General features: G+C 42.1%; 1 protein-coding gene across 2 annotated transcripts in view; it reads left to right on the top strand.

Annotated features, from left to right (window-relative positions):
* Nucleotides 1-2,059: 2,059 nt before the first annotated feature.
* LOC115194139 (reticulon-3) overlaps nt 2,060-17,783 on the top strand; it is a 33,921-nt gene continuing 18,197 nt past the window's right edge. The window contains exons 1-2 of one of the 2 annotated variants that reach the window (XM_029753562.1): nt 2,060-2,411; nt 8,345-8,392. In XM_029753562.1, the coding sequence (XP_029609422.1) occupies nt 2,315-2,411; nt 8,345-8,392 (145 nt within the window). In that variant the 5' untranslated portion in view covers nt 2,060-2,314. The remainder of the gene's footprint in view (nt 2,412-8,344; nt 8,393-17,783) is intronic. The other variant, XM_029753563.1, reaches the window with a different exon arrangement.

Below are 17,783 nucleotides of genomic sequence, written 5' to 3'. Positions count from 1 at the left end.
ACGCTTCTCCGTAGGGATGGTGCAGGTTTCCTCCAGACGTGACGTTTGGCATTCAGCCCAAAGAGTTCAGTTTTGGTTTCAACAGACCAGAGAATCTTGTTTCTCATGGTCTGAGAGTCCTTTAGGTGCCTTTTGGCAAACTGCAAGCGCGCTGTCATGTGCCTTTTACTGAGGAGTGGCTTCCTTCTGGCCAATCTACTAAAAATGCCTGATTGGTGCAGTTCTGCAGAGATGGTTGTCCTTCTGGACTACCACCTCCACAGCAAGAAACTCTGGACAGAGCTTCAGAGTTCCTGTGGACAGAACCCGAGTGACCATCGGGTTCTTGGTCACCTCCCTGACCAAGGCCCTTCTCCCTCAATTGCTCAGTTTGGCCGGATGGCCAGCTCTAGGAAGAGTCTTAGTGATTCCAAACTTCTTCCATTTATGAATGATGGAGGCCACTGTGTTCTTTGGGACCTTCAATGCTGCAGAAATGTTTTGGTACCCTTCCCGAGATCTGTGCCTCAACACAATCCTGTCTCGGCGCTCTAAGGACAATTCCTTCGACCTCATGGCTTGGTTTTTGCTCGAACCTGCACTGTCAACTGTGGGACCTTATATAGACAAGTGTGTGCCTTTCCAAATCATGTCCAATCAATTGAATTTACCACAGGTGGACTCCAATCAAGTTGGAGAAACATCTCAAGGATGATCAATGGAATCAGGATGCACTTTGAGCTCAATTTTGAGTCACATAGCAACGGGTCGGAAAACTTATGGAAAAAAGGTATTTGTTTTTAATTGTTTATGCATTTGCAAAAATGTTAAACCTGTTTTCGCCTTGTCATTATGGGCTATCGTGTGTAAAGTGAAGGAAAAAAGTAATTGAATCCATTTTAGAATAAGACTAACGTAACAAAATGTGGAAAGTCAAGGGGTCTGAATACTTTCTGAATGCACAGTAGGCTATGCCGCGTTCAGGTGCTAGTGGGAACTAGGAAACTCAGAAATTTCCAACTTGCTAACTGGTTGAACGCAGCATGTGTATAACTGAACCGGAATCTGGGTTTATAGGAGATTTCCCCTTTCAGCACAGGAAGCACACATTCAACTTTCCACTCACCAGCTTTTTAAGCATAATAATGTCAAAATACATTCCGTACTTACCAAAGAACGGAGTTTCACTGAGAAACTTGTCATTATTTCCATCACGGCCGGAATGTTCTTCCAAATAAGGTCTAAGTAAAAAGTTACATGCAAGTATTGCTTTTACCAAGTGCACATTCACCAAATCCACCTCTTCTGCGCCTCCAATAAAATCAATCATTACTGCCAAGCACAGGTCGGCTCATCGAAAGGTCATTGATTTTATCCGGAGAGGAAGAGGCAAAGTGAGAGGTTTCACTCTAGCCATAATCTGTCCAAAATAAGGCCAAATACGTTTCATCTGCCTTTGGGACAACGAATCCCATTGTTAGGACGGAGACATGAGCATCTCGTTATTATATACAGATCTGTTTTATCACCTACAACAGTGTACTACAGAGGAGGTTGGTGGCACCTTAATTGGGGAGGACAGACTCGTGGTAATGGTTGGAGTGAAACAGTATCAAATACATAAAACACATGGTTCCAACTTTGTATTTAGACCCTTTTTGGAATTACCTACTGGCAGTAATGATGATAGTTGCTCAATGAAACTCCATTTTTTGATAAGTAGGCTACCTAACATATTTTGACATTATTAAGCTTGAAAAACTGGTGAATAGCAAATTGAACAGCTACTTCTCGGGCTTAAAGGAGAATCGTCATATTCAACGTCTCATGTAAGGCCAGATTCTCGTTCAGTTTATAACTACAACTTGTTAAGTCGAACATTTCCGAGTTTCCGAGTTCCGACTAGCACTTGAACGCGGAATGTAACATGCTGTTGCCCTGAAACGCAATGAGAAAATGTTGGGTATTGCCCTTTAAATGAGCCAATGGCAAATATCAATCTCGGGTATATTCATTCGCCAAACAGTTTGTAACTAAAACGAGAGTTTCTATTGGACAATTTTAGGTAGGTCCCTCCCCGTATCGTTCCGTTTTGCAACAGAATTGGCGGAATGAATACACTCCTTGTTTTGCTCTCTCGATCAGTCCTCAACCATACAGTGCCCTCCATCCACACAGTGCTTGGTACATGCGCGTGAAGGTGCACAGGCTCGGTGACACTGCGTCCAGGTCTTGGGGAATACGAGGCAAGTTGGAAGAAGACATTTTAAGGACAGCAATAATACACTACAAATTCTCGCCGCCACCGTGCAGAATTTTTTGAAATTATAGTAAAATGGCAGATCCAATGACCCAGTCCGCCCAGATATCATCGTCGCAGGGGCTGGCCGATGGACAAAACTCTGTTGCGGCCAAAGACTCAAAAATGTCCGGTAAGAGAAAGCTGTACCTAATTCAACGGAAACGTTCAACATAGACATGGTGTTTTAAACTTTCAATAACACAGGTGCTTTGAGATAAAGTAGCCCGTTGCTTTAATGGCAGACCGTCAAAACCACCATTTTTTTAGGTCCGTAAAAGGAACGTAAATTAAAATACTTGCACTTATTTTTTTCGTTTGTTATGCAGACTTATATTGGCCTCTTTCCTGTAGACACTTGAAATGGTAAAGTTGTTGAAGAGGGACAAGTGCAGGCCTTGTAAGCCGATATGAGGCAATTTTCTTCATTGTGGGCGTTAAAAGGGTGTTAGCCTAAATGCTCTATTAGAAATTCTGCTAGACCCCCCACCGCCCGTTATGGAATCGAACGATATTACACTGACGATACATTTTTCGAAAACACAGATAGTTGGCTTGAGAAACACGCACCGCGATTGGATGGAACACTAAACCAGTCTCCCGCTGGTTGCAAGGCTTCGGGGGCTGTCTTTTGTGTGCTTTGTCAACAACGTTTCCTCCAACCTCTACTTTGACCTAACTTTTTATTTAGTATCAGACAAGGGAGCAGAACACGGTGACACATTTTACTCCCTAGTTGGCCCGCGGTGAAATGGCTACATGTTGCGGCGACGGTAATCTGCATTGCAGATGCCTTGTTACCGGGAAACGGCAAATGAAGGGAGGACCTCCAAATCGTCTCGGCATTGGTAAACAAACCCATGCGAGAAGATTAGTGTTTCACAGTCCAATCCCTCTCGTTCGTTACAATGATGCATTTATTCTATGGTCTGTTTTTCTTTTATTTTAAAAAAATCCTAGAATGTGTAGCCTACTGTAGGCTTTATGGCGTGTTCTAAACAACGGGAAGCTGGGAAATCTCTGACTTCCTACTAAAGTGCGTTCACTTATCAGAGATTTCCGAGTATTTAGTTGTTTTGAACTCGGCATGATACCATGTCTTGTTTTGATGTCATGTCTATGCTAATACAGCAAACATTCACTAGCTATCTAACCAACAATTGTAACGATGTATTTGATACAAGTTCAAATGTATTTGTTTTCAATAAACATTCAGAGACTAAATATAGTTTACATGTCAACGGTCTAAGCCAAACCTGTCTTTTTTTGCCCTATAGTTGCGCACGCGCCTGTATTTTCTTTTTCTTCAGCACTGAGCAAATTTCACGTCTGCTGAGCTTGAACGTTTAATGTGAACACTGAGGGTGTACCCGCCTTAAATTACAGTTTTAAGTGACCGAGTAGACTACTGTGGCCATTTGGTCGTAATGGGGGCCTACCAGATTGGCCTACAATGGAGAAAATCCATCCCATAACATTTTAACATGGAATTCGCTGTTCTATCATTTAGCCAATGTGTTGTATTCAATGTAGGCCTACATTCCATGGGACTTTTGAGAAACAATTGCAGGGCTTGACATTAACCTGTTTATCCCCTTTTCCTTTAGACAAGGAGGCGACTGAACATATTCTTGTGTTTGATGCAAGAAACCGTTTTACAATATAAAATGCAATATTATTCCCATACCATTATTACAGAAAATCAGACAAATTATACTACCCCCTTAGCTTATTCAAGCCTGTCTCAAAATACAACACTGCCCCTTTAAGACAATAACAATCTCTTTACCTGACACGCTTTTCAAAGATGTCTAGAAATGTACATGCTTTGTGCTTTTGCATGGAGTAATCACTCCCCTGTTGCTGACGACAAATGATCAATAACTGGGCTAAGAACTCATTAACTGGCAAAGGATATGAACAAAATGTGCACACGTGGCTACATGCAGCTCTCGCTTTGATCTCAAAATAAGCTCATCTACTCACGACCGCTCATGCTGTAAACACAGTCCAGTTCAAAGTAAATGGCACAGATCCATACATGGCAATGGTCTATTTGCATGCAGCTGCAGCTGTGATTCGTTATGCTACACCGGTCTGTATAGAGTACGCGCTGAGTCATGTGTGTCATTGTAATAGAATACTACTCCGATGCATCAAAATCTCTTGCATAGTTTTTGTTTCGGTATGTTGCATTGAAAGTGGCTAATATTGCGTTTATTCGATCACAATTGCCACAGTGAAGTGAAACATTGATAGTGTTAACAGGGAAAACTCTAGAACAGTGGTCACCAATCTTTTTTGAGTCAAGATCACTTTCTGAGTCAAAATATTCCTCAATATTAAAAAAGGCCAAAGCCGCTAATAATAACAAAGCAACCCTATCAATAGACTTTCCTACTCATTCATTACTGCTGCAGTGCTTATTGTAGCCCTGAGTGGAACTAGGAAGAACGTATATTTTATGGCTTATAAAAGTGTTGAATACAAAGTGCTGAGTAAGAACGTAAACATGAACTCACTCATAAAAACAGCAGCTCTTTGTTTTATTCGTTGACAGTTTCTTTCTAGTCATGGTTTTAAATGTTTTAAAACCTCACAGCATCAAATTCGTTGTAGCTTTCTTTTATGCCTTCTACGTTACTGCAGATACGGTAATCTGAGCCACCCGATTGGCCAGCGGTAGGGCACTTGATTTGCTCCCCCTGGCCCAGTGGGAAGGCAGAGTTTGTACCTTCAGACACATGAAATTGTTCAAAATGGCAACAGTGTGCCTACCCGGCACGCAGGGCAGCTGAATCTGGTACACCTACTGCTAACAGCCCAGACTAATGATGGGGGGGAAAAAAGGCTTTATCTTGGGTTTTTTACAGAAATGTTTGGCAATCGACTAGGAATGCCTTGGAGATCGACCAGTCGATCACGACCGACCGCTTGGTGACCACTGCTCTGAACTTAACTCAACTTTCTAATCTCGTGCTTCTCTCCGTGGGCTGATATTTCTTCTGCGCAGCAGTCCTGGGGGAGCTACGCGGCCATCTCGGGCTACTGTGCACCCATGCAGCTTAGAGCGAACATTGCCATCTAGGCCCATATGATGAAAACAAATGGACATTCTTGCCTCTGCAACAATCTTCAAACTGACAGCTTATTGGTCATTAGGGAGGGGCATTTCAAATCAATTTAATTGATCTATTCAGCTAACCATGTCTTACAAGCATCCGTTACCAGAAGTTAATAACAAACCTCTTTTTAAGTATAGCTTACTGTATATAATTTAAAAGGCATGCTGAAAAGAGTATACAGCTCCCATTGCTAATTGGGAATGCTTTCTGTAATCTGTATTAGACTGAATACCAGTTGCATTGTCTCAAAGTGGTTATGTCACAACAAAGGTATTTACTAACCAATACATGTTTCAACGGGGAGAATAATAATTAATTTTATTCTGTTTTGAAAGTGTAACCAAGGTTTTGAACAATTCTCCAAGAAATTGGCATTGCCGTCGCGTTTTTCTGAAGTCAATCCTTCAAACCAAATGTTCACGTGTTCTTTCATTTCACCCCAGTCATGCGGAACAGTTACTAGCTGACTTATCGGTGCCTTTTTCCTCCTCACCTCAGCTGTATGATCAGGCAATGATGACACCAAAGATGTCACTGGACCCTTGCCGTTACTGTCATACAGTATCAGATGTCACATGGCAGAGTTAACATAGCACCCAGTCTAGAGGAAACCAAATGGAACTATATAAATCTACTGAAGCCAGCAGAGTTTTCAGCTGAATGCAATAGGACCCAGACCAGGGTAGTGCTGTGTTATTCACTGGGTCCTTTACTTTGGTATCATACCATCTGTTGATGCCCAGTGTTGCACCAGACTGCTCGACCGCTGGTTAGTCTCTCTTAGGCCTAGTACTTCCTTCTCAACACTTTTGAGTGGCATGTGTGGCACTGGTCACGAAAGGAAGTGACCTGAGAGATCTTAATGGCTCAAGATATCATGCAAACCCGTAATTGCTTGAGTCAGTGCTGTATTTCAGTTCTTCCTGCACTGCCAGTAAAACCAAAGCAACTATTGGAGAAACATTATTCAAACTCATCGATAATGTAATTTTACCGGCCGTTATCAAAGCTAAACCCCAGTGCTCTACTGGCTCTCCAGTTTCATAGGCTATGCACATTTGATTGCGGTTCTGCACCTGTTTTCAATAAGAATGACGGTCAAGGTCAGAGACAACGACGAGGTTTATGTTTAGTTTGACAGACATGTGCGCTTCCAAATTACACCAAATATACAGTAGTGACTAGGGAGTCCTTTGGACTTGTGATCTAATCAGGTGAAATGCTGTATTTCCCTGAGTAGGGATTCGACATGCTGCTGGTTTTATCTTGAGAGCGATAAAAGTACAGATACATGCTGAGGAATGATCTGGAATCTAGGCCTATGCAGTGAGGAGCATGCAGATATGGCTGTAGTTTATGAGCGAGAGTCTGGAGAGAACATGGGGTACTTTCGGCTCCCTTTCCCTCTGTGCCATTCTTGTTCTATCTCTGCTACTCATTTTCTCCCTCTCTCTGGGAGACTGCTGCTCTGCTCGGCGCAGACCATATAATCTCTAAGGTCAGTGAATCGGGCTGAGGCAGCAAACTGACCCCGGGGGGTATTTGAGTGTCATGTCTTGGCTCTCTTCGGGATGGGACAGAAATGGCTGGCGTGACTGGGATGCCATGTTAGGGCCTCCTCCAGTTCCGTATCATCGGCCCTCAGGGGCATAGTCCTACATCCAGATCTAGTAGTAGAGTATAGGGCGGTGTAGTGCCAAAGCAGGTTCACTTCCTACTCCGGTCAGCTGCCCATGATAGATTTGTCACATGGCTGGAAGTGTTGGAAACATGAGCTATATGAAGCCATGTTTAAACCTTATCTAGAGCCATGGTCCAAGTCTGTAAAAAGGCACATTTTACCTTTGTTAGTCCGCTAAAAGTGTTTCTCTTGCATAGATCTTCTTAGATAAGTGACATTTTGAGGATGGCTTTTTATGGACGCTTCGGTCTGAAGTGGTTCTTGCAATGGTTTCAGGCCATTTTGGAAATGTCAGCAAAAGAGGAAGACGGTTGACTCATCTCTGATTGCGGGAAAGAATGAAGGTGTGTCATAGGTAGGATTAACGTGTCTGGGCGAGTCTTTTAACAGATGACTGCTGTACAGCAAGAGCTCGCCAACCTGCCCAGCCGGTCTCTGATGTGATTTCACTTTGGGCGACCATATTGCTTCTTGATCATCCAGCTCATGAACTTTACATACCATCCCACTCACGGCTGAGGAAATTCCCCGGAAAGTCTCCCCTTGGTGTTCCCGAACCGTGGAATGTGTGAGAACGAAAGAGCAAAGCCGTGCACTTCTAGTTAGTTTGATATTCATGGAAGCTGTTTGATGGTAATGGTTCTCTACAAAAGCTGTTCTTGTTCTTCAGGATCACATGAGATTCAGAAGTGAGGCAGAAAATTTGATCACTCTCTGCGTAATTGCCATGAAGTGAGTGCAGTGTTGCTGCTTGGTTGGCATCGGGTTTCGTAAACCATGGGCGGAAATATGTACACATTGCAAATAAATTGTGTGGAAAATGCCATATAATTGCATGTTATAGAATGCGTTGTCGGAAGCATCGTTGTTATTTGTGTGTAGTAAAATAGAATTTGTGTTTGTCATAGTTTGTTGTTGGTCATATCTCTGTTATTGTCTTCTCTTTGCCTGCATAGGAAAAGTTAAGTGCATGGATTAAATTGTTTATTGGTAGTACATTTGTGGATGCTAACAGTTGCATGGGGTTAGAAAGAGTATATTAGTAGTTTTTTCACTGTAGTTTCTGACACTAAGTTTATAGAGCATATTGTACAGTTATAAGGTTGGATAGTGGAAGCCCCACCAGGCATCCAGTTAATCAATGTATTTTGTTTTGTTAATGTTTAAAATTGGGCAGGGTGGGTACGGGTTGTTATGGAGATGGGAATTATTTTCTGCCACTGAAGGATGTTCATTATTCTGTCCTTTTTATTTTTTCAGATTCCTTTCTTTCCTCTTCGCCTGTATCTCTCATTCAGTCTCCGCAAGGCAAGTGTATGGTTCTCTTACGGTGCTCGCCTGCTGTCCTCTATCCTCACTCTGCCCTTTTCTCTCTTTCTCTGTCCTTTTCTCTTGCTCGGCTGCCACTGTAATGCCTTCCATCCCTCTCTCTAGTGCCCCTCTCCTCCTCTAGGCCAGACCAGACCACGAACTTCATACTAGAGGCCCGCAAAGAAACCTGCCACCTATCATCCCCCACTCCGCAATCTTCAACCAACCCCCACTCCGCTCCTTCCCTCTAGAAGCCCTGTAACGTCATCCCATCTGTTTCCTATGCTGCTGACCCTCTGCTGCCTGCACTAATTGCATTTTTAGCAGGGCAGCGAGGCCCATCCCGCTTTCAACAGTGTCTGACAGTTGGAATTTTTAACCCCCCCCCCCAACTGGAGGCAAGTAATACTCAATTAATAGCAGCGAAATGGCTAACCCCATAGCCCCTGACTGACACCAATGGTGCATGTCAAGGGTAGTTTGAGTTCAGACTCAAAAACAGTTTAATCTCTGTTGCCAGAGGAAAAATCTCTTCAGGCATACATGTAATGTACCCAACCTAGGTAGCATATTGTCTACAGTATATAGGCTAGACACAGCTGGATACGTGATGGTGATTCATCCACAGGTCTAATTGCTATCTACAGTAAATGAGTAAGCCATCTATTGATGTTGCAGTGCTACAGTACGTTGATTCCCAATGGAATGCATTGACATTCCCAATTGGACTAGAGCCGTTGCCAATGGAATAGATTGGAATTTCGATTGGAATAAATTGGCATCAAACACTTGAAAAGGGTGACCTAGAGTAGCGTTATATACTCAAACAAGCAATACAATGAAGAAGAGCAGAGCATGTTTCAAATTAGTTTAGTCATTACCCCCAAGCTCTCGTACTCTCCTCCAAAAGCAACCGGCTCTATGTTTTTACCCCATCAGAAAACTGACAAGACCTAGAAATCAAAGATGTGGGGGGAAAAAAACGTCTCCACTCCCCACAGTATAACAGCAAGCTGATCCATTTCCAGTCTTTACTGCCTGCTCTGTCACATTATTTAGGTCAACGGCACTGTAGGTCCAAGATAATCCCAAGATTGCCACTTATTTTAAGAAAGCAGAGAGAAGTTCAAGATCACTTTGTGTGCGGGAGGAGCTAAAACTCTAAAAATGGATTAGGTTGGTTGTCCCAGGGGACCCTAGATGTCCTTGGATAATGGCCCCTTCCCTCCAGGCCTTAGGCCCTATCTCTAGAAGCCCCCCTCCCCATCCATCCCGCCCCAGTACCATCACCGGCACTGGAGGATGAGAGGCACTGTGAAGGTATCCACTAAACTCACTGCTCTATGCATTCTCCAGGCCGGGGTCTGAGTCCTGGACCCTGGCTGCTCGCTGCCCCACCACCTCTGCTCTATGCCTTCTCCAGGCCAGGGTCTGAGCCCTGGACCCTGACTGCCCGCTGTCCCACCACCTCTGCTTATGGCTTCTTAGGCTTTTTGCATGTGACCTCTGCTGGAGCCAAAAAGTAGGTTTTCTTTTATGGTTTCATTGTTTAGATTTTGTTCTTTTGATTTTCTCTCTTGATTTGGCTTTTTGGGGTTTCTTTTCTACAACACAATTTTGTAGAATTTATAATAATACAGTGTGTTTGTAGGCCTAGGAAGTAACCTAAAGAATGGATAGTATAGAGATTATTAAACCCCCGACTAGACGGGCAGAAACTGAAAATCTATCCTATGTAGTGCTAGGATATTCACACAGTCAAACAGTGAGCTAATCACACAGTGAGAGGGATATGGGCCTTGGGACCTATTCCCTCCATCACTAATTGGATATGACAGGGCTGTACCCAATGGAATTTGATCTCTTATCATTCTGTGACTCCTCTGCAGCAAAAATATTTGACTGGATTCAGACTTTTTTTGCAAATGCTTAACAATAACAGATTGTAGGTCTACCACCACGGGATATGAGGCACAATTGGAATGTGACTTAGAGGCGCAATATCCTCTTGCCTTGAAGTGCATATGTAACATGCAGTTCTTGTCCTTATAAAGATATCTAGCTTTTGCTTGACTAGAGGCAAACGTGCATCCTAGCTAAGATGGAATCCTTAATGGCATTACTGGAAGACTGTCTTATCAAGTAAACAATTTGACTCCTTCCCATAGTGTCAAAATGATTGAGGTGATTGAGACTTTCGCATCGTGAAGAAGCACATCCCTTTTAAGTTGCCTTGCTAGGCATATTATGAGATGTTGGTTGGCCTGTGCCAATGATTGTCTATTATATTGACAAATAGTCAAGTGACCGCTCTAATGATGGAAATGCATGTCCTCAAAAATGGAAGGCAGGCGGGAGGAGACGATATCAGGTTGGACCATTCTAGCCAATGAGAGGGCAGATAAGCATGTGAACAACAGGCCATAAGAGATATAGGACTCATCTTTGACAGCATCTCCATTTTAAAGTAGTCAATCGTGATTATTGGAGCAGTTGCTTGGGACATCTTGTGTCCCGGTCCAACTCTAATCTCCATTTTAAAGCAGTTAATTTTCTTTTTCATTGGCCTATTGCTAACCAACGCATAGGAATCCCCATCCAGTTGACTACTTTAAAATGGTGGAAGCCCTCAATGGCAATTTCCATGCTAAAACGGGTTATAGATAGTGAGGACTCAATCGTGGATATCTCTGACAACAGGCACAATGGCAATATAGTTGTTATTTTCAAAGTTGCCGAAATGCCATTCACATATCAGTGCATTCGTAACAACCTAACATTATGAAACATCTATTCGATCAAATAAGCATTGCGTAGCAAATTAGAACTAAAACGGTTTGTTGACCAAATTCGACACGGTCATTGACCTCCTAACAAAAATTCCTCACTTCGTGGCCTTAATTTCATGGACAGATTTTGGGCAGAATAAAACCTCTCACTTTGCCTCTTCTGTTCTGCCTCTGCTCAACAGTCCATTAAAATGGGGATTAGTAATGAAAGTGTCCCTTTTTGAAGCCCACACACTTTAACACTCTCACTCAACTCCAATGACTATGGGGAGTAGATTGCGTAAGAGGAGTGAGGCGTGGAAGTTCAGTGATGCTCTCATTTGAGGATGAATGAGTATTACAAAACAGTTCAAGTGGGCGACAATAGATAAAACTCCCCTTTGACAGTGTTTCTTATGAAGTGTTTTGGGTCGTGTTATTAGTGATTACAAAATACTACGTTGCTTTCTGCTAGATAGAAAGTCCATTTTGTGTATGTGGCCCAGTTTGAACAATGCAAAATGGCCCTCAATGGGAGGAGAAGGCAGGGGTCCAGACCAAGACAAAGTTCACCAGTGAGGTGTGGACCGGTGAACAACATGTCCTCAGTACTTTGTGTATTAGGTTGCTGCAGGGTCACGCTGACAAGTCACAATGCTCATACAGAGCACCAACTTACACCAACAAAATACTGCAGATAACTCGTTGATGTAAGTTATTGAGTAGGCTAGTTTATGAAATGTACGTTAACGTTTTAATATGAAATGAAAACGCCATTGATTTGTTAGTCTTTCATACCTTTTTGACTAATTCGTATTAATGTCCAGTCTGGTTTTTATAGCTGCCAATTCTTCATGTTCGCTTGTTGCTCTGTGTTGAAATTGATAGGGGGGGACCATGGGACTGAAAAGGGATCATGTGATTATTGCGGACAGTGTATGTATGCCACCCTGCCCCAGGATACCTGTGGCACTCTGTCATTGGAGGGGGGGATCCTTGTTCCAGTCCAATTCTAATGTCACCTCTGCTCTGGCACGAGGAAATGGCGGCGGGTTAGCTCGCTTAGTGACGTGATTGACAGACAGCAGCGCGGGGGGGGACGTTCATTATTTAGGAAGCCTCCCCACACCAGGGGCATTGTCCAGCTTTTTCTCTGTGTTGTGTTAGCTGGGTGTTTAGAAAATCTGGCTGCGTTTTACAGGCAGACGAATTCTGATCTTTGTTCTACTAATCTTGGTCTTTTGACCAATCGCATCAGATATTTTCACATCAGATCTTTTCAGAGCTGATCTGATTGGTCAAAAGACCAATTCGTGTGGGAAAAAAATGACCAGAATTAGCCTGCCTGTGTAAACGTAGCCTTTGGGGTTCAGTTACGTCTCCCTGTTGATTAACAGATAGGAGGGTAGGCAGAGGCCAGTAGAGTGCAAGTTACAGCCATAAAAATTAGCCCATAGGCCCTCCTCTGCAGATGAGACGAGTCCTGTAAATCAATTACGTGTTACATTCACTCCGCTTTCTATTCGTTATATATATTTTTGCTCTAAGGTAGTGCACTGTATACATTCCAGGGAGGAGTCATTCAAGTACATTAAAGATATTGGATCTGCGTTAAACTGCTTGATTAATATCCTACCTAATTTACAAGATTGAGGTATGATGCAAAAACATGATTATTATAATGAGCTCTGCATTACATTACTTAAAGACATCAGGAAGTGGATTCCCCTTGGTATGTAGGCCTGAAGAGGTTGTGTTCAAATGGGAGCCACAGCTCCTGGGTAAAGGATGTACAGTGGGTCCATAATTATTGGCACCCTTGATAAAGATTAGCAAAAAATAAATAATACAAATACTGAGCTATAGTGTATGCTAAAAACAATTGGGAAATATATTTTTTTACTAATACAATTGCTCAGGGAAAAATACAGTACCGGTCAAAAGTTTGGACACTCATTCAAGGGTTTTCCTTTATTTTTACTATTTTCTACATTGTACAATAATAGTGAAGACATCAAAACTATGAAATAACACACATGGAATCATTTAGTAACCAAAAAAGTGTTAAACAAAATATATTTTATATTTGAGTTTCTTCAAAGTAGCCAGCCTTTGCCTTGATGACAGCTTTGCACACTCTTGGCATTCTCTCAACCAGCTTCACCTGGAATGCTTTTCCAACAGTCTTGAAGGAGTTCTCACATACGCTGAACACTTGTTGGCTGCTTTTCCTTTGCTCTGCGGTCCAACTCTTCCCAAACCATCTCAATTGGGTTGAGGTCGGGGGATTGTGGAGGCCAAGTCATCTGATGCAGCACTCCATCACTCTCCTTCTTGGTCAAATAGCCCTTACACAGCCTGGAGGGATGTGTTTGGTTATTGTCCTGTTGAAAAATAAATGATAGTACCGCTAAGCGCAAACCAGATGGGATGGCGTGTCGCTGCAGAATGCTGTGGTAGCAATGCTGGTTAAGTGTGCCTTGAATTTAAATTTAAAAAAATTGTCACCGAATACAACAGGTGTAGACTTTACCGTGAAATGCTTACTTACAAACCCTTAACCAACAGTGTAGTAGAGTTAAGAAAACATTTACTAAATAAAAAGCAACACAGTAGAATTACATAACAATAACGAGGCTATATACAGGGGGCACCGGTCCAGAGTAAATGTGCGGGGGTACAGGTTAGTCAAGGTAATTTGTACATGTTGGTAGGGGTAAAGGGACTGCATGGATGATAAACAGCGAGTAGCAGCAGTGTAAAAACAAATTGCGGGGGGGGGGGGGGGGTTGAGAGAATGCCAAGAGTGTACAAAGCTGTCATCAAGGCAAAGGGTGGCTACTTTGAAGAATCTCAATTATAACATATATTTTGATTTGTTTAACACTTTTTTGGTTACTACATGATTCCATATGTGATTTCATAGTTTTGATGTCTTCACTATTATTGTACAATGTAGAAAATAGTAAAAATAAAGAAAAACCCTTGAATGACTAGGTGTGTCCAAACCTTTTGACTGATACTGTATGTTTAACAGGTAATAAAAATTAATCTAAAAAAGATATGGGTCAAAATGATTGGCAACCCTGTTTTCAATACGCCAGCACCCTACCCTTCCGAGGATAACGACACTGAGCCTTTTTCTAAAATGTTTCATGAAATTGGTGAACACATTGGGAGGGATCTTAGAACATTCCTTCATACAGAACCTCTCCAGATCCTTGATAACCTTTTGTCTGCGCTTATGGACTGCCCTCTTCAATTCAAACCACAGCACCGCCTTGATTTTGATAAATGTCATTGGCACTTGGATTGAAACCAGTTCTATGATCAGATGACATGAAAATAGTGCTCTTTGGCCACCCACACCAGTGGTGTGTTTTGAAAAACGGAAGCAAATGCAGAATAGTACCACATACCTATAATAAAATATGGTGGTGGGTCTTTTATGTTATGGGATATTTTATTTCCACTGGTCCTGGAGCCCTTGTTAAGGTCAATGGCATCATTAACTATTTTTAGCCAAAATCCTGGTTGTCTCTGCAAGGAGGCTGACTCTTGGATGCAAGTGACTCTTCCAGCAAGACAATAACCCCAAGCACTAATCAAAATCCACAAAGAAATGGCTAATTAAACACAAAATCTATATTTTGCAAGGGCAATCTCAGTATCCGGACTTGAACCCCATTTGAGTACATGTAGCTTGAAATGAAGTAGGCAGTCCATAAGCGCAGATGAAAATAAAGCATTTTTATTTACCTAGGCAAGTCAGTTAAGAACAAATTCTTATTTACAATGCCGGACGAACCTGGGCCAATTGTGTGCCACCCCATGGGACTCCCAATCACGGCCAGATGTGATAAAGCCTGGAATCGAACCAGAGACTGTAGTGACATGTCTTGCACTGAGATGCAGTGCCTGAGACCACTGCTCCGCTCTTAACTCTGGTTATTAAGGATCTGGAAAGATTCTGTATGGAGGAATGGTCTAAGATCCTAACCAATGTGTCCTCCAATTTCCTAAAACATTTTAGAAAAAGGCTTGCTAGTATTGAAAACTGGGGTGCCAATCAATGTTCCCTCTAAATGTTTTTGACACTGAGCAAACTTTAACCTTGTGAAAATTCTGTACAACTTGCAGCGCACGCTTGCTGTGAAAACTGAGGGTGTACCCGCTTTAAGTTACAGTTTTAACAGTGGCCATGTAGACTACTGTGGCTATTTTGATCATAATGTAGGTCTAACAGAGTGGCTTACAATCAAAAACAATGGAGAAAATCCATCCCATAACATTTTAACATGGAAATAGCTGTTCTATCATTCAGCCTACAGTAGTAGCCAATGTGTGGTGTTCAATGTAGGCCTACATTCCATGAGACTTTTGAAAAACACTTGCAGGGCTTGACATTAACCTGTTTATCTCCTTGTCCTTCAGACAAGGAGGCGACTGAAAATGTTTTTGTTTGATGAAAGATACAACTTTACAAAATAAAATACATTATTATTCCCATACCATTATTACAGTGAATCAGACAAATTATGCTACCCCCTGCCGATTAGCTACTTAGCTTATTCAAGCCTGTCTCAAAATACAACACTGCCCCTTTAAACAAAAAAACATCTCTTTGCCTGACTCGCTTTTTCTAGAAATGTACACATTTTGTGCTCTTGTAGGTAGCAGTCAACCCCCCCCCCCCCCCCCCCCCCCCATTGCTGACTCCAAATTATCTATAACTGAGATAATAACTGAACAAAATGTGCACACGTGGCTACAGGCATCTCTTGCTTTGATCTCAAAACTCAGGACCACAGGTGTAAAAACAACATTACAGTTCAAAGTAAATGGCACAGATCCATATATGGCAATGGTTAATTTGCAATAGGTCTACTCCAGCTCTGATTGGTTATGCCACACGTTCTGTGGAGAGTGCGGCTGAGTAGTGCACAATAGAAATCCTACTCAGATGTGTTCTGCCTACAACAAAATCTCTTGCGTAGTTCATTTTTGTTTCGGTATCTTGCGTTGATTCGATCCCAATTGCCACACTAAAGAGAAACGTTTATAGTATTAACTAATAGGGACCACTCTAGAAAGTTGAGTGAAGTTCAATCTCGTACCCCACCCTATGGGCTGTAATTGTTTTGCGAGGCAGTCCAGGGCTATTGCGCTCCTGCGCACAGTTTGGTGCCAATGCATATTTTTTTTCTTGTTAAAGGGCAACTCCACCACTTTTCAACCTAATTTTCATTATCTCAGCACAATACCAGTTTGTACATATGTGAAAACGGCGCATTTCTATGTTTTGTCAAAAAAGAACCCAATGACCTCATCAAAAGCTGAAACATTTTAAAAACAGTGATTTTTCAAATACAATGAAATTTGCGGTGACGTGGTGCACAAGAAAATACCGTTCCTCTGGCTAGAAACTCATTGAAGGGTTTTGAAAAACCCAATTTTTCTTACTTTTAATCCTACCGTGTGATGTCACGAAGAAGGATTATTTTAGGGCCGTTCTTATCTTTTTGACCACAGATCATAGAATTGTGCCATTTTCACATATCTAGAGACTGATATTGTGCCGGAGATCATGAATATGAGGTTGAAAAGTGTCGGAATTGCCCTTACAAAATCTCTTCCTCTGAGCAACTGTATTAGTATAATATAATTTCCCAATTCTTTAGGGAGCAGACAATATAGCTCAGTATTGTTATTATTTTATACCTTTTTTTTGCTCAAATTTATCAATGGTGCCAATAATTATGGAGCCCACTATGTGTTAATTAGACCATTATGGAAATAGTGTAATATCATTTAACTCTTTTATACCAGGCTGCAGTCACTTGACCCTAGTCTCTGGCCCATAAATTGCCTTGAGAGTTCAAACAAGGAGTGTTTATCCTATGTGACCTTTGCTTCCGGACTTGTCTTCCAGGCGCGTTTTATATCTCGTCCCCGTTGTGTCACATTCAGTTCTATGGTATCATCCCTGTGGTCTTTTATGTTAGTCTTCTGGCGATGTGAGTTAGTGCTCAGTGGTTCTCATGAGATCATTGATATAACCCAGATAGGGGAAGGAATGATGAGGGAAGAAGATTTTGTGTGTTAACCAATCTTGTTTCTTCAGATGTGAAAACTTTGGGTGGTGAGTTGATAGGGCTGCCAGATAAACAGAGCGGTTTGTGCTGCCCCATGTTTTTTCAGTAATAAAGTGCCATGTATTTTGTAGAACATGTCAGACAGAGTACCTGATTAACAAAACCCCAGCCATATTCTATGCAGCTGTAAATATATGAATATGCATTTAGATATATGAATATACAACCACAGGGCACACAGTTGTATAACAGTATTGTTTATGTATGCAATTTTGTTATTTTGTTTGGAGCTGCTTCATTTCGACCATGCAAGTCATTTCGAACGTTGCCTCATTGAAAATGCTCTTCAATGGCAACAACTTCAGATGTTAAGTCAGCATGCAGACTGACACACCCTCATACATTGCTGCAGTTATACAGTGCCATGCAATGCATGACTGCTTGGGCTGCAACAAAATGGCCTCCGCCGAATATAACTGGAAGTGCATGGGAGTTTGAGTGTGTCTGTGACTTTTATTCCCTCCC

This window comes from Salmo trutta, chromosome 5 (assembly GCF_901001165.1).
Source record: "Salmo trutta chromosome 5, fSalTru1.1, whole genome shotgun sequence".
Lineage (NCBI taxonomy): Eukaryota > Metazoa > Chordata > Actinopteri > Salmoniformes > Salmonidae > Salmo > Salmo trutta.
The sequence above is the reverse complement of the archived record's forward strand: the minus strand, read 5'-3'. Positions and strand labels throughout refer to the sequence as shown.